The 26249-nt window shown below is 30.3% G+C and overlaps 1 protein-coding gene across 2 annotated transcripts in view; it reads right to left on the reverse strand.

The window, feature by feature from the left end:
- LOC111627565 (unconventional myosin-XIX-like) overlaps positions 1 to 26249 on the reverse strand; it is a 79400-nt gene that overhangs the window by 39240 nt on the left and 13911 nt on the right. For both annotated transcript variants that reach the window (XM_023371166.1, XM_023371167.1), the window contains exons 4-11: positions 26063 to 26179; positions 24549 to 24607; positions 20070 to 20210; positions 18818 to 18917; positions 10161 to 10245; positions 4842 to 4927; positions 455 to 542; positions 196 to 382 (exon numbers count right to left, since the gene is read on the reverse strand). In XM_023371166.1, coding sequence (XP_023226934.1) covers positions 196 to 382; positions 455 to 542; positions 4842 to 4927; positions 10161 to 10245; positions 18818 to 18917; positions 20070 to 20210; positions 24549 to 24607; positions 26063 to 26179 — 863 coding nt within the window. The remainder of the gene's footprint in view (positions 1 to 195; positions 383 to 454; positions 543 to 4841; positions 4928 to 10160; positions 10246 to 18817; positions 18918 to 20069; positions 20211 to 24548; positions 24608 to 26062; positions 26180 to 26249) is intronic.

The following is a 26249-nucleotide window of genomic DNA, read 5'->3' on the forward strand; positions in this document are numbered from 1 at the left end:
TTCATCTATCAACATATGACAAATACACTATTACTTTCTAACAACAAATTGATCTTATAAACTGTCACAGACTAATTATATATATTCACATTACAATCCTTTATGAGCAAAGAAACCAAGTCCAAATTATAACAAATTCTAAATTAAGATTTTATTGTAAATTATTACTTTCAAGTTAGATGTAACATTTCAAACCTATCATAAATAAATCTAACAAGACAATCTCTTCTTGCTTCACATTCTTTAATAGTACAACATGGTTTGGTATAGACAGATCTTCTAATTGTTTTTCCAGCTGTTATGGTCTTAACAATTAGAATTTTCTCTAATGTAGATGATGATAATCCTAATAGAGTTGAAGCTGCTTCAATATTATGTGTTTCTGAGAAAAAAAAATAAATAAAGATTACTTAAAATAAAAAATTTATTATAAAAGATACTTCACAATATATACTTTTCGCAGATTCACTAATGGCTACGCAATCATCACCAGGATTTAACTTAAAACTTAAATTTCTTAAATGAAGCAAAGCAGAAAGAACCTGAAATAATAAAAAAATTAAGAAAATACAAATTACCTTATTTTTAAACTTTGTTAGTTTACAGACTTACTAGCAGACATGCCCAGCATTGTCCAAATGAAAAGTAACAAGGACTAACATTAAAAATTAAAACTATATTAAAAGTTTGACTATTTTAGGTCAACTCAAATCAACAGTGTTATTTCAGAAGATCATCTGAATCTATAAGACCCTATTCTAAAAATATGGTTTACAGACTGTGGCATCATCATCATCAACTATTATACAATGCTTACTTAGATAATAATATATTAAACTTAAATTATTAAGCATCAAGGAAATGAAATTGGGGTATCTAGTTTCACGATAGTTTATTTTATGCAGGAATCTAGAGAACTATGAAAAATTTGAACCAGATCAGCCAGTATAGAAGTGCGTATAAAAAGCATGTGTGTGCACATACATCCATATTTATTCTAATAAACAGTACAGCCGTAAGATAAAGTTACAAGCATGCTGTTCATTAGAATTGTAAAATTATAAACTGTCTTAGATGACACCATTGTAAGGTTCCCACACTGGAAACCTTACAATGATGTCATACAGCCTTCTTATTGCCAAACATAAGTGATTACACTCAGAAATTTCTGATACTAAGTAGGTTACACCTACTATGAGTTTTTGCATGTTTTGTGGATGGCAATAACATGGTCTTGTATGCAAGAATAGGGGTAAGAGGACGGAGTAGAAAATGACAAGATTCATTTGGAAGGAGTCACTCAACACAATTAACTACACTTAAACATTTAGTAGACAATATCAAGTTTGTACGCTACATTACACAGCAAGTTAATGCATGTAAATGCAAATACTATGTCTATCATCAGAGAGAGAGAGAGTGAGAGAGTGAGAGTGAGAGAGAGTTTTGTTTGTTTGTTTTGTTAAGTTATGACAATGCAACACTTGGGCAATCTGTTTAGGGGGATGTCTTCTAGGAAGTCTTTTTTAAGGGTAACTGGCTCCTATTCATGTGTTACAGATGTGGAGAAAACCCAGAAGACTCCATATGGCCAGCCTGTCCTGGCGAGGTGCAAACCCACAACCGAACTGCCAGTGTTCAGGAAATGGAACCATTTGACCACTGGTAGGCCCTGCAAAGAGTGTGTGTTCACAGATTTCAATTCCTTATGGGTCTGAACCAGAAATCCCATTTTGTGAAGAATTGGAAATCTGTCCTTGATGTCAATTAACAGTTCTTGAGAGTAGCAGAAAACAAGCAGAAGAATGATGAAAATATAGAGGCACACAAATGAAACTGTAGACTAATAGCACACAGGCATAATCTTAAAAGAATGAGCAACAACTGACTAAAATCGACCATTCTTTGTCATATTCAAAAAGTGCAGATTCCTTAGAGGTGTCATTGGGTCACTATTGACTCTCAAGAGGTGTAGGTTGACACTCTCTGAAGTCAGAAAGTTTAAATACTAGCTTCTAATAAGATCATCATCTTTTTCTTTAACTTGTTCAATTCCCACAGAATAAATACAGTAGTCAAATTTTAAAATATTAAAATTATAACAAATAATTCAAATATAGTTTTCTAGAAGCAAGATTCTTTTTAACTCTAGGTTAAAACTAAACAAGCAAGTTTAAAAAAAATAATGCTGAATCATTAACTGGCAAACAGAGTACATAATGATTTTAAAAACAGTGTTACTATATAATATTTTATTATTTTAGAATTATCTTAAGTAGAAGAAACCCAGGCTTCCATCTAGGAAATAAAAAAAAACCTGATTTAGAACTTAATAATTCTGAAGATAAAAAAAATTGATTTTTCTTGTTTTACTCAACAATGTTAACAACAAAGTTAAAGAAAAATATTGTTTTTCTTTGATGGTCTTTTTAAAATTAATTTTTATTGTAAATAATTAGTTATTTTCAAGAAATCATTCATTCATAACACTGAATCTCATCATCATCTTTCTAGAATGATTTTTACAAAAATACTAAAAACAGCACTGTTTCTGGAATTAACAATTTAGAAAGTTTTGAGCAATAAAAACAGCAGAAAAATAACAAAACATTTAAATCAGCACAAAAAAAGTACAATGTTTAAGGTTGTAATCATCATCATCATAAAATCTAAATTCAAATATCTAATATGGACTTTTCCTGTCTTTTGCTAATGAAATGTGCTTAAGGGAATTTCCAATGGTATTCTATCATAAGTGTTTTAGATTTTAATGTATTCAAAATGGCCTCATTCCAATTAATTTGAACCACTTCTTTATCAATCTATTGAAAGATCTCTTAAGTCTTTTCATACAAATTTTGCTTATGTCTGTGTGCTTCTTATGGGAAACTTCAGAAAATTCTGTAAATTCTGGCTTGGAATATCTGCTCTTTTTCATTTTTGAAAAGATTTCTTACTGTGCAAAATAATAGACAACAGCATTAAATGAATTTTCAATATAGTGCCTAGTAATGATCTTTTTCAGTATATTACAATATTAATAACACAGTATTTAGTATAATACTGTTCTGAAGTGGCTTATAGTATAAAAATTACAAAGTTAATGAGCCCTATTAATTAAAAAACAAATTAACTGAAAATGTATTAAACTCAGTACAACCTGTATCTGTATGTTAAAAAAATGTTAAATTCTAGTTTTTCAACTGCTTGAGTTCACAAAACCAGAATTAATTTCTTCTTCCTTCTTAACATTTAACAAAAAGAAAATATTTTAATTTTTCCTTATTCAGTTATTTCTATTAAAATCTTCTTATTACAGTAGAGCGTTGTTTATCCGAATCAATTGGGAACTGGGGTTGTTCGGATAACTTATTTTTTGGATAACCAATTATGTACGAAAAAATATATTAATTTATCCCATGTTGAAATTTTTCTCCGTTGCATGTCGCTTCGCGTTGAATTTTCATCGATGTTAAGCCTAACAAAGACTATTGTATCATTAAAAATTATTTTTTTTTATTTTGTACAAACGAAATAAATATATTGAAAAATATAAAAACAATAAAAAATTATACCTCAGAAGTTAATTTAGTATCAAAAACGTAAAATATTTGAGTAGCTGAAAACATAGCCAAAGATTACAGTGCCACAGCACTGGCGAAAATTTAAATTTGTCAACTGGAATTCCTTTGGATAACTGACCTTCGGATAAATGACGCTCTACTGTAGATGCATAACTAGCTTATCATCTTTAGTTAACAAAGCCTTAAAAATGTTACCATAATGTAGGTTTCATTTCTCCTCCAAATGATTTGGAGGGAGAATGAATGCAAATAATACATGTGCTTCCTACATAATTGCAATAAAGAATTGATAAAATACAGTATCATGTTTTATACAACTTTGAATTTTTTTTCATTTAACCTTTCCTTTTTAAATCACATCAAAAACATTTACAACTTGTAAATATTTGCACTATTAATAATACACTGGCATATAACACACACAATCATCTTACACAGTACTAATCTTGCACACAGTTTTTTGGGTGGCATGCAATTTCTATGTGTTGCTGGCAGAGTATTGCAGCAATAGCAAATTTACAGAAAAAACGGGACAAAGAATACCATTATTACCACCACCATTCATGAAAATATATATTAATATTACCCAACTGAAAAGTAGAAACAAAATAAGACTAACTTTTAATTTGCACTAATTCCTTTATAAATTATTTGTACATGAAATTTTTTTATTATTACTATTATTTTGAATTTTTGCATCTCCAAAATTATGCTCCTAAGCCAGTTCTGGGGCACATTGATGGGATAAAGTATACAACAAATGGGTAGTTTGCCAAAAGGAGTGACTCCCAGAAGGATTTTGGGAAATTAGCTTCTATTTAGATGTTACACATGTGAAGAAAACCTGGACTCTACATGGCCAGCTTGTTGATCAGGTGCAAACCAGGACCAATTAACAAATTACTAGTGTTCAGTAATTTCATCCACCCAGCCACTGACGGGCTATTCAATAAATTTACTTCTTTCAATGTATTTTATAAAGTTCAGTAATTGATACACAAATTATATAATCTCAGTACACAAAATACTTAATTATATTAAGTTAGCTGTCAAAATAGAACTATTTTGCAATATATTGATTGAGATAAATAAAATGTAAAAGTAAAATAAACTAAGAGATTAAACAAAAATGTTTTATAGTACATTCAGAAATAGTAATCAAATATATTGTTTATATAATTATATAAAAAAAAAAATTCTTAAAAATAATATTTACTTATTAAAAATAAAAAGGAAAAAAATAAATAGTAATTTTACCTGAAATATATCATTTTGTGTATTCATACATAAACCAATATCATTCATTGCATCTTTTGTTGCTTGAAATTTTATCTTATCTTGATCTACAATTTTTAAAAAATTGGTTTTACATTTTTTTTCAAAAGATATCATTAAATAATTATATAATTCCATTTATTACATTAAAAATTTGTTGTAGAAGATAATTCACAGTTTTAAATGATACGTTACTTGAAATCAAATTCATCAATTTGTAGAAATACAAAGCTTTTTAAAATACCGTATTTACTCGCATATAAGATGAGATTTTTAGTCATTTTCACTGTTTCAAAAACCTAGATCATCCTATATGGGCAAACGAAGGATTCTTTGTCTTTTTTCAATAATTTTTGTGAACCATGTATTCACCTTGTGTTTAAAAACAAAAGTATTTTATCTGGGTCATTTGAATCGTTCTTGTGTATTGCCAGGAGTAAAGGTGAAAAGCAGTAGAAAAAGCAAAACTTTTGAATTCAATTCCAAAATCACATGGGAGCCTGATATAAGTTTTAATCCATTCCCATGTGAAAACAGATGGTTATTTGGAATTTTGAAGAAACTCAAAAGTGTAATTGACGAAGAGTGAATTTGACTGTTAAGAATTGGCAAAAAAAATTCCTGATTGTCCAGCTTTACATGAACAAATTATGTTGTTGATTTTACAAGATTTTTCAAGAATTTTCTTAAAGTTTAAAATGCCAGTAATTTTTGCGGGACAATACATGCATTTACATTCATTTGATATTTTACTTGTGATTAAATGAAATAAAATTAGAATTGTATTAATAAATCTAATTTTCTTTATTTTGATCTTTAATGTCACACCTTGTCCTATATGTGAGTAAATACAGTACATACAAAGTATATGTATGCAAAGAGCAACTCAATTTTTTCTTTTTTTCAAAAATTAAAAGCAGTCATTACAATTAATAATGAACACTAAATGACTGTTAATGAGTAAAAATTATTTTACGACACAATGAATGAAAGAGGAAAAAAAAAAAAAACACCACATTTTAATATCTATTGGAAAACATCAGGAATTGAGCATTAGCATTAAGTCCAGCTGTGAATTTTAAAGTATAGTATTTTGCTAACAAATAAATTACTGAAGTAATATAAAATGCTTATCAAAACCAAAGTTGTTATTTATTATTATAAGTAATTATTACCTTGGAAGTTGTCAAACTATGAATATGTGAGACTCAGCACTACATACTGATAATTTATTTACATAACTAAATCATAATGTAACATTTTGACAATAAAATTTTGTTGGATAACTGTCAACTTTCACACCTGGAAGTTAATCGTTTAAGTTCTCAGCAGCAAAAGTGACGCTTTCTCATAACCTCCCAACCTGTTGTCTTGATTTCATCAGTTAAATATAGCAACAAACTGAAAGTTTAGGCAGTCGTCGCCAGTTGCTTGCCCGATAATGTTAACTTTATTGCCTCTGAAACGTATTATACTATCAACTCTGACCCGAAACATTAGTGCCTCTGAAACGGAATACCTTGTCAACCACAAATTGGAATAACTTCATCTTTGAAACCCAAATTAATTCGAGATTCCATTGATTTCAAATCTACTCCTGGAAAGTTTACTTCAAAGTCTAGTCATACATAAATTGTCCAGAACTGTTCTCATCCTCTCCTGCAGCAAGACTACAACCAGATCCTTCAAACTTCAAAGGTATTTATCGCCACATGAACCTCATGTAAACGCTCTCTCTCTCAACTGCTAGATTGATAGGCTAAATCAATATACATCTATCCTGATATATCTATTGTATTGTATCATGTACTCCTTTTCGTTGAAATTAAATCATTAGTTGTTAACTTGGTATCCGAATGATTCACTTCCAGTAAGTTGTCTCTCAATCTCTCTCCATCCCGAATCTGATTGCCCATGCACGCGGCTGTTCGTGTGACCGAATCAACATGCCATCTCAGCTTCTGTGTCAATTGGGACACAGTGGTGTCAGTCCTGACGAGGCACTAAAGAGGTGCTGACCCTCTGGTCACAAATATGTAAAATTGATGGTGCATAAAAAAAAAATCTCTGTTAAAAGATATGTTGGGTTTAATTCAAAAAAATACATACAACAAAATTTTTGATAAACATTTACAGTTACATTCTTATAAAATAAATATGAAAAGATCTTCATAAGCTTTAAATTATTATTATAATCAAATACAAATGAATTACATAATGTTAATTAATAAACATCATTTCTAGATCGTAAATAGAAGGTAGCTTCAAAAAGTTCCGAGAATTGGTTTATTACTCAAAAGTATGCATATAATTGATAAATTAAGCAACATATCCTTCAAAGTATTGCCCTTTGGCAACAACACACTTTGGCCAATGTTAATATAGCTGCTGAAAACATTCTTGGAAGCTGTCATATGACAGCAATGCAGATGTCACACTCTGTATAACCTCAACCACATTCTTGAAGTGGCATTCCTTGATGGCATCTTTCAACAAGGGGAAGAAGTAGAAATTGCATGGAGTGAGATCCAAAGAGTATGGAGGATGCTCCAATGTGATCACTCCAAGTTTGTTCAGGTACTGCTTCATCAGCCATGCTGATGTACAGACATTGTCATGGAGAACATCCATGTATTCTTTTCCCAATGGCACAGACATTTTCAGTGGATGGATTCTTTAAGATGGCGAAGGATGTCAACGTACATCTTGTTGACTGTGCAACCCTCAAGTATGAATTCATAGTGAACAATCCCCTAGGAGTCAAAGAAGACCTCCAACATGACCTTCCCCTTACTCCTGTCCTACTTGAATTTCATGGACCACATAAAGTAGACAACTTCCATTCCATGAACTGTTGTTTTGGTTGAGGATCATGCAAGAAACATCAGGTTTAGTTATTTGTGATAATGTCAAGAAATTCTGGATTCTTATCAGCCAATTAGATGAGATCTCCAAACAATGTCTTGCAAGATCTTGCTGGTCTGCCATGAGCATTCATGGCACTGTGTTGGCAAGCATGGTGCATGTTCAATTGATCATGCAGGATGGAATGACAACTTTCAACCGAAATTCCAGCTGTCTTGCCGATCAGCTCAATTGACTGCTATCTGTTTGTCTGACCTCACAATCTCGCATACAACTGTCACTTTCTCCTCAGATGTTAATGTCAATTTCGCAAGCATCACAAATCATCAGCAATACTTTCTCATCCCTCTTGAAAGCATTTATGCCAGTCATAAACTTGAGAATGCTTCATGGCAGATTCAACATAGGCATCCTGAAGCATCTTCAAGGTCTCAGAGGGTTTTTTTCTCCAACAACACACAATTTGATATTGCACGTTGTTCTTCCACAGACATTTTTGCCAGACTCCGTATAACAATGTCTCACTAACACGACCTTCAGGAATGCTGTTACTTTACAACAAGTACATACTTGTTTGAACACATTTCTCTATTCCTGACATGTTTAGCTAAGACATGCATTACATGTTCCCTTTCTCATTGCCTTTAATTGACTAACTCAGCACAATTCCGGAACTTTTTAAATCTACCTTATATATTAAAAAATAGTAGCTATATAACTTGAAATATAAATAGTTCTGTAATAATAGAGAGGTTGAGGTGCATGTATTCAGCCCAAAACGTAAACGGCGGACGGACGAGCACTGCCATCTGGCAAGTCTAGAAGGTTGACAATGGCGTTCACTACATCTAGCATGGCAAGTAGAAGTTGGGTTTAAACTTCTTCCTTTTTTCGTGTTTGTGGTTAAAATTATGACCTATTTTATTAAAATAATGATTATTTAAGCATTTACGAATAATACTGTAAAGAAACAAACGAGTTTAATCCAGAAATTATTTAATTATTCAATTTTTCAATTTTTTAGCAAGTGATGTGAAGTGCCTATAAAATATACATATATTTGTCTTCATAATAGCTTATCTTAAAATAGGTTTGTTATTCCACAGCATAATACATTTGTAAATTTTATAAACACAGAGAGTAGGTTGGGACATGGTAGAGAGAGGAAGGGTGAAGTGGTGGTCCCTGAAAGTGACAATGTCGAGTTTCAATTTTTTAAAATGTAAGTACCTTTTTCTTCATGTTTTAAATTAAACTGTGGCTTTTCTTACCTATCTAAACATAGTACAGTCGACCCCCCTATAATTACGGTCCCTATAGTTACGATTCCTATAAAACTACAAAAAAATTGCTACCGGTATCCGTAAAAAATAGTAAAAGTTCCCTATAAACACCTCAAACGTCATCGGGAAGCCGAACTACTTTCCCGCCGTCCGTAGCGCCACGTTACGGAGAGATTTCTATCGTCTGGACAGTATTATATAAATTATATATAAATTAGGTACTGTACATATAATTATATATTAATTATATATAAATTAGGTACTGTATATATAATTATATATTAACTTATTGTAACTTTGTTATAATTAAATATATAATTTCCGCCGTCTAGCGTGGCGCCACGCTACGGAGATTTTTACGCTAACTATCGTCTGTCAGTATGTAAATTAGGTACCGTAAGTCTAATACAGTACTGTAATTTTATACATTTCTTGTGAAAGAAACATTTCTTATTCAACGGCGATTAAAATTATTTATATTAATGATGTCTCCGAAGTTCTACGAAGTTTTCACAGAAAAATAAGTTGTTAGAAATCGGCCGCTCTTTGCTGAGCTGTTCCGCGACGAAAACAATGTTGAGCAATGGCAATGTCGAATGGTGACACTCGGTAAGTAATCCTACAATTTTTTGTTTATAGCGTAGTTTATACGGATTATTCCCAAAAAATATATACGTATTTTGGAAATGTTGAGTCGGATTAGTCTAGAATCGATTAATTTTATGGAAGAAAATCTTTCAAACAGCCGTAGTCCGTAAACTTGACACGTGTCGGGTTGTGATTGGAAGGATTCGTAAGAAAGCGGATTCCTAGAGAATGGAATGTATCTCTATCTTATAGGGGGGTCGACTGTATGTATTACACACCTCCCCTCGCCACTTAGACTATGCCTACGACAAGAAGTCAATTGAGACACATTTTTAAGAAAAAAGTAGATCTTATGTACACAAAAGTTGGCCATTCCTGCTCTACTGTATATTCATTTTTATTATTTTCAACAGAAGCGCATTTTGGGCTGTACCTCTCAGTATTTTAAATATAAGGAAATATAAGGCTTTCAATAATAAATGCTATAAACTTTTTCTTAGTTTTATACAATTTATCATTTTATTTTCATCACATTTACTTTCATGTTCTAGAAATATTTAAATACCTGTCACTTCTTCACTTAAACTTGTTATGAGTTCTTGTGTTAGCATCAAATTTTTACAATCATTTTCTGAAATTCCAGCAATCATCTGTAATTATAAAATACTATGATTATGAAATTGTATAACAACAATTATTTAGGTTTTAAATATAAAATCTTAAAATGAAACGCTGCATTCCATTTTGGAATGGTAATTGTAAGCCTGAAGATGGCCTATAATAAGTAGGTTGAAAACGTTTGAGAAATAAAAATAATTACTGCTTGGCAAAAATTCAGATGTGTTGATATAATTAGTTATAGTTGCTGAGAAAGAGGTGATAGTATAAAATCTTAATTATTTTAAAAATCTATTAAAGCTAAGATAAATTTAAGACAATTTGAAGTAAGGTTCAATCAAAAAATGTTAAATTCTCCAACATTGCCTATTAACATTAAAAAAACAAAAAAAAAAAACAAAACCTATTATATCAAAATTATGCTTTCTATCAACTATGGAATAATTAACAGAAACAACCTTCATCATATTATAGTTTTCATACTAGAGACACTGAATAATTCATTTTTCTTTTTTTTTGCAATTTTATAAAATTATATTTTCACATGATTAGAAAAAAACAGAGAAGCTAATTATAAAGAAATTCATCAAACCAGCTCCTTAGTGTTTTTCTTTTTGAGAAAGTATAATTTAGAAATATAAAACTATCAAATCTTCATTCAGTCATGATCAGACAAGTTGCTGACTCTTGATGTAAAAATGAATTAATAATAATAAAATTTAATAATTATGAACACAGTGATGTATGATGATTCTCTGATTTAACATTCAATGGACACAGTATTGTCTGAATAAAACAGTAAAATCCACTTATTGTAAATCACAGATAGATGTAATGCTATTAGAATGTATTTTAATACAAGGTAAATAGGCATTTTTAAGCTAAGCTGATTATAATAAGCAGTTTTTTTACTGTCAGCCTCAACACATGGAAAATACCCAGTCAGTTTTAACCAATGCTTTAATCATTTCAATTGTTATTTGTAATTTAAATTGTCAGAATTTGTTATTACAGTATTTCAATTACATGTTGGTCAAATTACTGTTAATCATAATATATTTTTATTATAACTTGAATATGTCCTTTTAATGTCAATGAAACCAAAATTGCCATGATGTTCAGTCTTATCTCTTTCTATAAACCTCTGCTGTTTAAATTATGAGGAAATCACAATACTTCTCCAACTTGAACTCTTTCCTCAATATTTCCCAGCAATATTCTCCATGTGTCTTTTCACCTGTCCTCTTCAGTGTTTTTTGCCTCTGGAGAACTTTAGATATCCTGTCACTATCACACAACCTGTTTCATCTCATTATTTCATTACTAATCCTGATATTTGTAATCTTATATAAAGATAGTTCACAAAATATTAAATACCATTTAATCTTCATTTTAAATATCTTAGACATTTAGTTTCAAAAGCTAAGCCTTATAATCTTTTCTGGTCTGTCAGCTGACAGCTGAGGCAGTTAAGCTGTCAGCCTACTGCTCTGGAACCAGGATCTAGGCAATTGAAAAATTCCAGGAATTTTAGTAGTCTGTCCAGGATATGTTGAGTGTCATATCTCACCATTAAAGGATAATTATTCCTTGCTCTAACAAGACTAAAATCTGGATCTTTATTTTAACATTAAAACACGCATTCCAAAAATGGGTTTTTATCCTATCCAGTATTCCTTTCCACATACAGTTAATACAAAAGAATTTGATTATTACACTTTTAGTTGAGAATTTGTAATGGGCATAATCTAAACCAGTGTTTCTCAACGGGGGCAATATTGCCCCCATGTGGGCATTTTTCCATGTTAAGGGGGTGATTAGTGACAATTTATATTTTGGGGGCAAAAAACAATTTTCTGGGCTATATTAAAACATTATATTAAGAATAATTAGATATTTTAATCGTTNTCTAAACCAGTGTTTCTCAACGGGGGCAATATTGCCCCCATGTGGGCATTTTTCCATGTTAAGGGGGTGATTAGTGACAATTTATATTTTGGGGGCAAAAAACAATTTTCTGGGCTATATTAAAACATTATATTAAGAATAATTAGATATTTTAATCGTTATATCGTACAATAATTAAACAAATAATATTATACTAGTCACTAGTCTATTCAATGCAGTACGAATTTGCCGTTAGCCTTGGCCCTCGGCATCGGAATTTTGAAGTGAAGGGGGCGATACTACGTTGAAGGGGGCGATACTACGTTGAAGGGGGCGATGATTCGTTAGAGGTTGAGAAACACTGATCTAAACTAAAGTAAGTTTAAAAAAGAATTTTCTGTAGTTTTGATGTATGTCTATTATTTAGTTCATATTTTCTCTCTCACCAATTGTTTTTTTCTTTCAAAGTTTTAAAATTTTATTTTGTATTTAAGACTACAAAATTTAAAAGTTCCTGTGTTTAAAATGGAAGGGGGAAAATATTGTAATCGAAAGGGAAAAATTCTTTTCAATTGTTGGAAAAAAACAACTAGCATCTAAACTGTAGTAAATCGCTATGTCTATTATTGTACTTTTAACTGAAAATTTATGGTCTAAATTAGTATTCATTTTAACTAACTGAAAAGGAATGCAAAATAGAAAAAAAACCTTAAAGTGCACATGTTGCAAGATTAAAAACAAAGATCAAGACATTGTTAGTGGTCTTCTCTGTGCAAGACTCAAGATTAAGAGCTTAACTTTCATTTAAATTTGCAGAAATCTTTCAAATCACAAATACATCATATTCATAAAAATGTCAAATAACGGCAATTGGAAATACAGGTAGCCCTCGATTTACGCCGCAGTTCCGTTCCTACAAAAGCCGGCGCAAATCAAATCGGCGTAAAACGAACCCATACAGTCGACCCCCCTATAACGTGGGTTCCTATGACGAAAATTCCTATAACGTAGCGAAAAAATTGTTGCAATATTCATATAAAGGAACTCCTAAAACGTCATTGCCGACTCGTGTCGCGACAAGATTGATAGAATCTGGACCAATAGTGGATGAGCAGCGAACTACTTTCCTCCGCCCTGCGTCACGCTACGGAGAGTTTAGGCGGCTAAATTGAGTTTGCTATCGTCTGTACAGTATTATATATAAATTAGCTACTGTATATATATATTAATTATATATTAACTTAATTTATTGTAACTTTATTATAATTATATATATGCTTTCTGCCGTCTAGCGCCACGCTACGGAGATTTTANTGAAAACAGTCAGTATGAGTGCTACTGAAGAAATTGCTAATTTTAATTTAATGATTAGAAACTATGCAAGACATTGTGCTGAGTTAGGTGAATTTGTAGATGTTAATGATGACTCATTATTGTCTAAAGATAAAATAAGGCAAATTTATAAACTTATATTGAAAGAAGAAAGAAGGCAAAAGAACTCTTGAAAATGTTACAGGGAAAAATTAATGTGATACAATCATATTCAGGTGAGATATTTCAATTACCATATAAATTGACATGGGAACAAAGGCTTATAAATGTTGAAAATGTGATCTTAGCATACAACTCTAGTCATTTTATTTCTTCTATACGAACTTATGAATTAGGATTACTACTATGTGAGCTTAATGAAAATTATAAGTTAAGATATTGGCAAAATTTGGAAACTTCAAGTTGGTCTGATTGGTTTAAAACTTTTTGTTCACAGAAAAACATAACAATAACTTTAAGACATGAAAGACACATAAGAAAGTTTTATAAAGATATAAGTCCATATCCTTATCTTTTAAACACGGGGATGACAACATCAGAATTAACAAATGTCTTACCAAAGTTTTTAAACGTTTAATTGCTTTCCCTGAATATAAGCCTTTTTTCAACAGTCGTTTTATCAGTGATTGAGAAATCTCTCTATGTCACAGGAAGAGAGGATGTAGCTTGTCTGTTTTCAACCACCATTTTGAAAGTGATGTCATAGGAAGAGAGGACATAGTTTGTTTGTTTTCAACCACCATTTTTAACTGATTGTACATCATATAAAAATAAAATAAAATGTTTTTATTTAAAAATTTTAGTTTCGAATTTCTTACATTTTTCAGAAAAAAGTATCCATCTTTGTTTACATTTTTGATTTCTTTCATTAAGAATTTCGGAATATGGTCGAATATGATGCTCCTTTTTACATTTGCACTTCACTCCCAACATTGTCTAACTCACAAACTTCATCCGTCAAACTTTCCTTAGTTGAAAGGATACGTTAACCCGACGTAGAGCTACAGACGAGCGAAGACACTGATTGGTCGACCACCGGTCGCCGTAGCGCATATATAAGGTCAGTTTGAGCGGGAAAATTCAAGGTGGCTAAGGAGAGATAAATAACAACTAGCCAACAAGAAGTAGATTTGTCTCACTAACGATAATTTGTGATCACCAGAAGTGCTATTGCATCGTAATGTGTTTTCCTGAATGAACTGATACGGGATACATTCATTGGCGCTATGGATTCGGATGCCATTTATTGGACTGTTAAGTTTAATATCGTGACTCGTGGGTACCTAAACGTTTAGTATTTTAATATTAATTTAATGCAAATTTATACATACCCAATAATATTAAACAGAAAAAATAAATATATTTAATAAAAATCTTTGTTTTAACGAACGTACAATGTCGTGGCTCGGTAAATATGTCAACACTGAAATGAAAATCAGTCTAGCATAGGGAAAATCAGGGAATTACACCTCAAAACAGCAAATTGCGCAGTGGCGTTATTGTGAATCAGCGTAAATTGAACCGGTGTAAACTGAGGGCTACCTGTACTTGCTGTCAAGAAAGACTGATTCAACAGCAAAAGTCCCAAAGATCAGTAAACATCTCCAGTTAGTATGAGAACTTGACATCAAATTACATGTTGGTGTTGACTCTCCCAGGGCCCAAGTTAGTCTAGAATTTCACCTAAAGACAGATGAAGAACCAATTGGAAAAGTGAAGTAGGATGAATTGAGGTGTTTGATTGACAAACTCTCTAAAGATTGTCCTTCAGACACATGGTTCCTCTCATTCCAGTTTAAGAGGTTCCATGCCCTTCAAAGTTTCCTTTGACAGATCCCTGCAGCTTCTCCCAATCAACTCCATTCCTCAACCTTGAATGACTTGTGCTTTAGGACACTGAGTCATCTGACCAGTTTGTATATAGTTAATCATGCCCCCCTGCCCCAATTAACTACACAAAAACTTCCAGTTTGAACTGGGAGTAATATTATTTCAATTCAAAAATTTCCTGTGAAAGGAGTTAGATAGACGACCAACATGACTATTCCTAACAGGAAAAGTATGTTGTACAGTGGCAAGACACTACTAATCTGAGGTAGAGAGCATATATTTTAAATTAAGTTAAAAATGTGATTAAAAATTGCAGACCGGCATTGTGATGTCACAATAAATAACTGCTTGTTTGGGATACAATATATTTCAATATTGAAAACACCCTATGATCTTTGATTAGTCTCACTCAGGGTCAATATACAGTGTGTGATCGGTTAACGAACATAATCTGTTCCAAGACTGTTTGCTATCTGAATTGTTTGTTAACTGATTATCGATTTACCATAGGTTTTTATGGGAATTTGATTAATTCATTCCAGAGACTCCAAAAAATAAAAAATATATACTTTTTTACTACATTTATTTATATGTAATAGTAAAAATACATATATATGCAGTCTTGCATTTTTATTAGTCATGTTTTTTCCATTTGTGGGGGTTAAAGAATCTATCCAATGTTGATTGCTTTTCTTTTTTCTTCAGGATTTTTCCAAAGTAATTAATAGTATTGTAATTGTAGAGATCCACAACCCTATTAACCTTATTCTGGTTTAGATGCCACTTGGATGATTGTTGTTCTGACATCCTCATCCTCCCACTTCTTCAAAAGATCTTTAGTAACAGATGTCGACATTGGTCCTCTTTCATCTTCCTCTTTTTCAAAAGAAAAAAACACTTTGCTGAGTTTCTCGGTATTCTTCGAGTTTCTCGGTTCTTCTGTTGTCAGATCAGTTTCAGGTTCCATTATGAGCTCTAAAATGCTCTTTATTGATGTGATTTTCATTACTCCATTAACAGCTTGAGACTTCTTGATATATCTTTCATAGCTAAGATTGTACCTACTGTAGACCTGTTCAAGCCATACTGCCTAGCAACACCAGACATCTTGTGCCCACTTTCTACCTTGGCTATTATCTCTTACTTGGTTTCTATGGTGAGCACATTTCTTGACACTCCTCTTTTTAGGCTCCATAATATTATCAGTTTCTTTTTTAAATAAAAAGTTCAGAAAAGCACTTACAAAAATTCAAAGAACAGAAATCAACTAGCCCACAAAAAATTACCAAAATGCAAGGCCTGGATGAAATTCAAAATTTGGTATTAAAATGTGAACAAATATCCAATGAGACAGTTAAACTTTCACCTTTTGTAAATAAACCCCGATGCAAAACTTAACAAGTGCCCATCCGATAGTCTCACAAAGACTATAAAAAATTATTTGTCAGAAAAGTAAACAAATAGCTGGAATTACAAGGGAGAGTTTCAAAATTCAGGGAAATACTATCTGATCAGTATTGGGTTGAGTGTCAATGTTGACGTCTCCCATGCTATGAAAGGTTTTGAATTGTTACCTGAAGATAAGGAAAATCAATATTCATTATTTTCTGTCGCTTCTTTTTATGTTTGTTCAGTAAAGTGTTAGTTGTCCGATCAGAAAAATCTTTCGCAAAAGTGTTCGTTATCTGAACTGTTCATTAACCGTTCACTAACTGTATACAGTTATAAACTTATTTTCATAAAGTTCATTCAATGTAAATACCCTTTTTGCAAATTTTCACAAAATTCATCTCCTCCAGAATGAAATATACTTCATACTGTCATTGCATCATAAATATCTTTCACACACTTTTCTTGATAGCATCTTGATCCAAACATATTCAGTCAAGATCTACTACATTTCTAGATAACATTGCAAAAGTACCTTTACAAACACTTTAGCATTTAAAAGTTTTCAATTCAATTTTGTCTTACTTTTTAACTAACAAGGGAATCTTACGATCTTGGAAATTCAGTTCAGGATGAGACTTTGCAGGTTAGTAGTATACCTCAAGGGTGTCCACCCAGAAGAATTGTAAAGTGCACTAGCCAGAAGATTCTGAGAAAAAAGGCTCCAAAGTTTTAATCACAGCTCATATACTGATCGATTTTATACTATGGCAGTGCAGCAAAATGGCTGATTCTGTAGCAAACTCGCTTGAAATGCGGGCGATCTAGGTTTGATCCTAGCCTTGGCTAACTTTTTTTTTATTTTTAATCGTTTTAAAAATTATAATAACTTTTAAATAAAGTTAATGACCTAAAAATATTATCAATTAAATCATAAATAATTTTATTTTATTTATGAAATGCCTATGTACAATAGGGCAACAGCTATACTCTACTCTTCCACATAGAAACCAAATTCCAACAGGAATAAGCATCCAGGTAATCAGAATATCGACGCGGCATCATTGTAAATTTGAAGAACAGGTTTCTAAACCGGTTCCTCAAATTTACAATGAATATTTTTAACCTCGCCACAGCTTATAATATCTTAAAATTTGTAATAACTTTTTAATGACAATAGTAATTAAAGTTTTAATTTACCTCCATTAAAAATGCATTTGAAATTATTCAACTTTTTAAAAATAAAATATCTTTAATTCACATTTTAATTAGCTGTAACAGTCATTTCATAAATAAAATAAAATTATTTATGATTTAATTGATAATATTTTTAGGTCATTAACTTTATTTAAAAGTTATTATAATTTTTAAAACAATTAAAAATAAAAAAAAAGTTAGCCAAGGATAGGATCAAACCTATCAATAGATCGCCCGCATTTCAAGCGAGTTTGCTACAGAATCAGCCATTTCGCTGCACTGCCATAGTATAAAATCGACCAGTATATGAGCTGTGATTAAAACTTTGGAGCCTTTTTTCTCAGAATCTTCTGGCTAGTGCACTTTACAATTCTTCTGGGTGGACACCCTTGAGGTATACTACTAACCTGCAAAGTCTCATCCTGAACTGAATTTCCAAGACCGTAAGGTCCCCTTGTAAGTTTTATTTCTTTGCCATTATATCATCCAACCAGTTTGGCATATGTTTGGTGATTAGCTATATCATCCAACCAGTAGAATTCAGAAAGCTGATGAGCAAGTGGTCAAAATGGCAGCCTACTGCTCTGGGAGTGATCTGTCTAGATATGTAGGCCCAGTCCCTCACCGCCCGGCTGTACCATTGTGGGTCTGGCTGAACCAATAATGGACTTGCTAAATGAGGCCCTCTTAGTGCCCACAAGGCAGAAAGAGTTAGTGTTAAAAAAAAAAAAACTAGTAGAATTCTGTTATCTGATATAACCCTGTAGAGAATTCTATTCAAAAATAAATATATCTTAACTAGTTTATTATTATTCAAGTTTTTTTTTTTTTTGTTATACAACAGTAAGGAGTTCAATACTTTCATATAAATTCTAAATTATTGACTACGAAACAAAAAAAATTGGTTAATTTTTAAGTTTATCTAATTAAATATTGCTAACTGTTTAAAAATTCATAATAAATAATTACTTGATAAAAAACATTGTAGCTTCTTTCTAGTCTTGGAATTGTTGTTACCCTTGTTTTCTCTAGAAGATAAGTAGATATTTTAGCACCAGTAAATTCTCCCCTATTAAATAAAATTAAGAAGAATTGTAATAATTTGTTATTCTTTAGATCTTTCAATTAGAATATTTTTATTAAGCATTTTCAAGTTTTACTCATCATAATTGCCAATTATTATTTAATTTTATAAATATGGCTCAATATTTAATCGTAAAAAACTTTTTATTTAATTTCTTTTCTCCATAATATCCACAATAAAACATTTTAAATCGTAGTTAAATATTCACATAATTAAAAAATTCATTTTTGAGATTATTACATAATATAAATATAAAATTTAAATTTCTCAGTTACATTTTTACTTATAAAATATTAAATATATATAAATTATGGACACTATTTACATTTGATACCACTGTCAGCTGCATCTTTTTTAGAAGCCATAGCTTGAATTAGTGCCCTCTCAATTCTGTTTGGATTAAAAGATGCTGCCAAAAAATTAGTGATGAATCTGGACTATACTGATTGCAATTAGTGTACTACAATAAATTCTCAGTAAGTCAAATTTCTTTAATTTTTTGTCCTGACTTAACACTCAAAGCGTTCTGTTTTTCTATAAATCAAGTAGCTTAAAAAATCACATTTTACTAACTCAATAATGTATTAATATCCAGAAATTGAAATCACATCTAATTTTATGTGCTTTCTTTTGCATTTTCAAAGATATGAACAATATTGTCACAAAGTTGAAGATTCATATTTGTGTAGACAGTGGCACATTTCAGAATTTAATCTTGGAGAACCAGAGTTAATCTGTTTAAAAAATTCTTAATGCAAGTCCAATAAAATTTTCACCTTATATGACCACTAATTCATTAGTAGTAGTTCAAAATAGATCATTGGATGAGCATGTAGAAATTAAAGGCATGTCTTGATTCAACTAAATACAGTAACTAATAACACAAATGTAAAATTATCTGGGAGATCAAAATTTCCATCATTTATCCAATAAAATAATTTAAGAATCCAAAATTATTATTACAAATTTCTTCTGTTATTATAAAATTTTGTAATTTTAGAATATTGAAAAAATAATAATAAGTTATAAAATTTAAATCTTTATAAATTTAATACTTTTTACTAATGAGGCTATAGTGTTTAAATTTTAATAATAAATAAAACAAATTTTATCATTAGATTTATAATAAAAACTTACTTGTTATATTGCAATTGAACGAATTTACCAAATCGACTGCTATTTTTATTCTTAGCTGTAGAAGCATTTCCAAATGCTTCCAATAATGGAGTTGAATCTACAATTTTTTGTTGAACTCTTTGTGGTTGATCTTTAATTGTACTGAAATAAAATACCACTAATATTAAATCTCTAATTTCATATTTTGTTCATTAATAGTATTTTGTTTAAAATAATATAATTATTATTGATATAAAGTATATATAAAACTAATTTATGAACAAAAAAGTATCATGAACTTTTTAAAAATTGTAGGCATATAAACATACTAAATGTAATGTTATATGCATGCTAATGTTACTTAACTGTTACTTAAACTTATAATTTCAAGAATCTTACACTACTGTAATATTGCTTTATCAAATTCATTTACAAGAATAGACTTCAATCTAATGAAATTAACAACATAATTGTTACATTGAATTTTTAAAAATAATTTTAATATTCATACTAGCATGATGCTTCATTATTTACTTTGCAACAAACAGGTGATTGTTACTCCTGCAAGAATTTACTATTTCTTAAAATTCAATAAAACAAAATCAAATGCCATAATGAGTTAAAATAAAACTTAATAGAAGTCACATAATAGTTGAGAATTTCTACATGTTCAAAAGGTAACTCTAATGCATGTCAAAATCAAATATAAATACAAAATGTTGAAAAATTAGTATGGCTCATTCCTATTGGTCAAAAGCCATGCTGTAAAAAAACTCCACATAATGGCAGTTCTCCACCATTAAGATGACCACATTTGGCATCATCAAAACAGCAAACAGCTTTATCTCAAATGAATGTTGTCCATTTGAGAGATGGACGTAATTCTCCATGTAGAGATTCAACTAAGTAAGTAGCACTGGTAAAGTAAAGTATTTTTAAGACCAAAGCATCAAGATATGAGCTTTTCAAAACATTCTGATTTGCATAAGGAAATATAAACAGTCAATACAGAGTCATCTAGTTGTTTCAATGCCTAGCAATGACAACCATCAAACACCACTCATCAAACTTAGAAGTTTCTCAACTTGGCTCAAGTGAATGTACTGTACAGTACATGGATACAAAATAGTCCTCTGATGTATCTGCTGCTGGAGATGACAAGCTGTCTTCAGAATAGCTGTGAAACAGAAAACATGGCAAACATTTAGTCCTTTCTCCTGTCAGTTGTTTTAACTAATCACAAAGGACAAAATTTCAACCCACCATATCAATTTATTCCTTTTTAAACATTCAGTGAGGCCATTTGTCTAAAGATAGAAAGCTTTCATTTGCTGATGTACAATTCTGAAGAAGATGGAAAGATCTCTTGAACCAATTTGGCAAGAAGTCAATCTCAATTGCAGATAAGTTTAACTAAGAAGTTGGCTATGTCAGCAGCAAGTCTTCAATATACTATGTATCCAAATAAATTTCAATTTTCAGAATACTAGCATACTGGATTATCAGCTACTTTACCAGACATTTCAGATCAGCATTTCTCAAACTATGAGTCACATATATGAATCACTAATGTTAGGTCCTGATAAAAATTTAACAGATTACAAAATGATACGCAGAAATATTTGTAATACTTGTATTATCAAAATATCCTCTAAGAACTAGGAACAATAGATGCATCTTTTAAGTACTGAAAATTTTTAACATTTTTCTTATAATTATTATTGTCATTTAGTAATTAACTAAATGACAATAATAATTAAGATTGTAGAATGTATACATATAAAACTGATTTCTCTTTTGAACATCAAAATTGATATTTCATATAAGGTGGTAGTCATAAAGCAATTTCAGTTGCAATGATTTTGAGAATATTTCCTTGTTTACTCAAACTTTTAGGTTTATTGTCATATAGAACAATAAATTATAAAAAATAAATAACTAAGATTTTGTCAATCTGAAGTATATTAAAAAGAACATTCATTAAGTTCATAAAAATAAACTTCTAAATATTTTTCAAAGTAAAATAGACTCCTGAATAAGTTTGAAACAATCTGTTTTCTTTACAATCATCAGTCTTACATTTTTTAATACTTAAATTTCAATAATAAAGACTGAAATTGAAGTAAGTTATTTGTTAACAATCGAAATTGGCCTGAACCACTCTCAATAGAAATGTACTGTACTCAACATAGAAGTTATCATCAATGCATAATTTTATTTCGTTACATACAATGACTCCAGTTTACCAGGTTTTTTAAAAAATTTTATATTATAAACATTTGGATCTCAGAACCATTACAAACAAATACTATATATTTCTGCAGATAAGATGATAGTTGAATCATAAAAAAAAAGGTCCCAAAATCCGGGGTCATCTTATAGGACAGATACAAAAAAATTAGATTGAAATTTATATAAATTAAAACCATTATAAAAAAACAGACAAACCGTAATTATTTACTAGTAGAAAGTAGGGTATGTTCACAAAATAGAATAGCCTATACAACATTTTTTGTGAATAGTCAAGGTCCCCCAAATGCCTAAATCAGTGCAAATGTTTGCAACAATCACAAGGCAGTACTGCCAGATGCAAAAAAAAAAATAAAACTCGTTCATTCAAAAATTACAAATAGGACATAATTTTGTAAACATTATACAGTATTATCATCCAGATGATGATTGCTGATCTAAACTAAATTCATAAGCCATCGATAGTTTGGGGTCGTCTTATAATAGGACAGATATATGCTAAAACTATAAAACTTTGATGAAAATTTATACCTCATCTTATCTGCAGAAATATATGATATACTGGGTCAGGTGAGCAAAAAGTTTGAGAAACGCTGTTCTAGAATACTGGGTGTTTGATTAATAAACTTCTTTTGCAATTGAAATTTTTAATATGAAAACTAAATTATTGAAAGAATATAAAAAGATTTTGATAATACTGATGTAATTACAATTACTTCTCTCAATTATTTAATTACATAATAGTAATTATTTATGTGAGAACCAAGGGAATTAAGCAGCGAGCTAGTCCCCACTTATCAGTTTCTTTGTCAGGGGATGGCTTAGGTTAATTGAGTGGGAGGGATAGCGAGGTTGTGACAAGGTGTCGGCTGTACTCAAGGATAACACATAATTAAAGCTAAGATAAACATATTTAATAACACTAGTTAATACAGAGAATACAAAAAGGAAGGGAGGCAAAGATTATTATCTTTGCCTCCCTTCCTTTTTGTAGTGTATAGAAATAGTGTTACATAGTAACACTATTTCTAAGTCGATAATCAATAAACTTGCTTCCGTTAATAGTCTGTCTTGGACAAATAGATCCGAAAACCAAATACACACTTATATCCAACTATTTACCCATTTAAAAATAATAAATTTCTAAACAATATTCTCTAAGTTCAGTTAACTTAAATCTAGCTTGAAACCGAGAGAGAGGGAGGTTAAATTTCTTTAAGGAGTTACCTCGTTAGCAGTGGCAATCAAGGACTGCAAAATCTTTATGTTGAAGCGCGGAGCAGGCAGTTTGAAACAGTCTTGGCCCAGAGTCTTCCCTTCGGCGATCACCCCGAGGTGTGGGTGTGATCCCTTTTTATACACGTCCCAGAGGGGGAACTATCGGGAGAAAATCTGATGCAATCTCATGTAAGTTCGACTTGTGTCAGGGGTTTGTTTACATTACTTGTTGACAATCGAACTGCTCTTTAAATTTATTACTTTTTCTATCCATTATTGTGATACTTTCTCATCATAAATTTGACTACAGCTGTCAAACTCACTGAATTAATTGCCAAAGGTGACTAGGGTCAGAGTATCTGTGGTGCAACTGAGTGATGATTGTTCAATTGGTAGGTCATCTGATCTGTTTTCTTATCACTTCAATCAAACAGAATAGGAAAGGGAGGATTTGTTCAGTTCAGTCTACCCTTGTCAGTGACCTTTTTTGTTACCCTCTATCGTGTAACAAGTTGAGGTTCTTATTAATTGGCTACTTATTTGTAAATCGTAACGAATGTGAAAATGAATAATCCCGTCATGAGGAGAGAAATTTATCTGTCGTCCTGAACGTCTTTGAAAACTTAAAAGGTTACCTTTCGCAGTGACGCATAACATGGATGGGTCAAGAGGTCTAATTTCGACCTCCAAGAAAGTGGAAACTGGAGGAAGAAGGGAAATAATGATGAATAAAAAAGTTTGTTTTAAGTTTTAAAACTTACAAAAGGGCTTAAATCTTCACATTTAGTACTTTATAATTATATAATGATAATAAAATAATATGCATTTAGTATTTTATATATCAATATTGTAATAATACAATTTCAAAAATAATAAAATAAGCAAGTTAAAATTTCAAATGCTCATTAAAAAGGTTTTTGTTACTTTACAAAAATAATGAAAATTATTATTAAAATTGATTTGATATTCTTCAAATATTCTTTATTAATTGAAGAGTATTTAAAATTCACTTGATATTATTGAATTATTTACCTGAAATTTGAAGTTGCTACACTAGTAAGGTACTTCAAAACTTCTGATGTGGTGTATGTCTGTAATAAATACTCATTCTAAAACAATCAACTCAATATCAAATCTTATTTAATAGTTTTGATGTAAATGCTTAAATTAATAAAGTAATAAACAAAATAGATCATTATTAAACTGTTGTTTTCTTGATAGTGAGGAAATAGACTACATAAATGTGTGTGTAGAGTACTTCAAAAAGAAATGTTAACATTTATGTGATGATGTAAAGTCATTGTAACAGAGGTAGCAGGGCTGTACTTTTTTTTTCTGACAACTCTACAATCAGATCATGACTTCCTGCACATGATAGAGAGAACTAGGTAGAGAACAACCTGCCACCATAAATAAGGCATAAGTTACTTCCCATATTAATATTAACATTTCTTTGAAGCATCTTATATTTAGAATACTACTACTACTAATTAATTTGTTCAAAATATGTTCTATTTAAATCATTTATAAATAAAAATGTCAGAAATAATATTAGTTATACCTAGCAAAATATTACTGTGAAAAAATTGAAATTACAAATAAACAGGAAAAATAAAAGAAATTTATTTACATAAAATTTATTACTATAAAACTCATGAAATTTCTCAGTATACATTTTGTGCTTCATGTACTCAGATAAAAAATTATTCATTTCTGCATGTAAATTAAGTTGACATTTAAATGTTTTTATTTGCATTTCATCTACCACTATGAGTTTTTTTTGCTTAAACACCATTTTTATTTGTAAAAAGTGATATAAATCTTCCTGTGACCAAAATCTTAAGTCACAATACTCTTTTCATTAACAACATAAAATTAAAAAATAATCTGAAATCAATAAAAGAATGTCAACATCTTCAATGTTCAAAAGAATGCTTCTGATAAATAAAACTTATGTTTAATAGTCAGAATGATAGGGAGGAGTTCCACTATAGGAAACACAAAATTGAGGAAATTTTCAATTATTTTAAATGAAATTCAACAATAAAATAGATGTATAAAGCCTAAAATGATGTATAAAGCTTAACTAATTTATATAAAAGTAAAAATTCATTAATATATAAAATTTGAATGATATGAGTTATATCATTCAAATTTTATATATTAATGAATTTATGTATGTATAATTAAACAAACAAGCACTCATCTTTAGATTTTTTCCTAAATAATAATAAATTGATTAATAACAAAACTATTGATTTCAATTCAGTTGTTTTATGATAAAAAGATAATGTACAGTACATATTTAATATAATGATAATAAGAACAAATCACATTCTATTAAAAATATTACACCATAATGATGTTTCAAATATTTAAAACTTTCTATTTTTACTTAAAATTTAAACTTATTTCAAAACTTGGAAAGAATTTATATATATAATAATTACTGTATTCATTAAAAAAAATTACAAAATTATTCTATAGACATACCTGTGTGATGACAAATTATTTGAAATTTTTCAAAACAATAGTACTTTTCTTACCTTCCCAGCACCACTTTCTCCACTGACAATGATAGCCTGATTAATCTTTCCTAAATCAGAAGCAAGAATGTAATGTGCATTTTCTGCTACTGCATATACATGAGGCTCTTGAATACTCTAAAATTTGTAATGAGAAAAAGTTCATAAATGTTTTAGATAACAAACTAAAAATTAATATTGTATGTAT

Source organism: Centruroides sculpturatus, unplaced genomic scaffold, assembly GCF_000671375.1.
Source record: "Centruroides sculpturatus isolate CEXI.00-Female unplaced genomic scaffold, Cexi_2.0 scaffold363, whole genome shotgun sequence".
NCBI lineage: Eukaryota > Metazoa > Arthropoda > Arachnida > Scorpiones > Buthidae > Centruroides > Centruroides sculpturatus.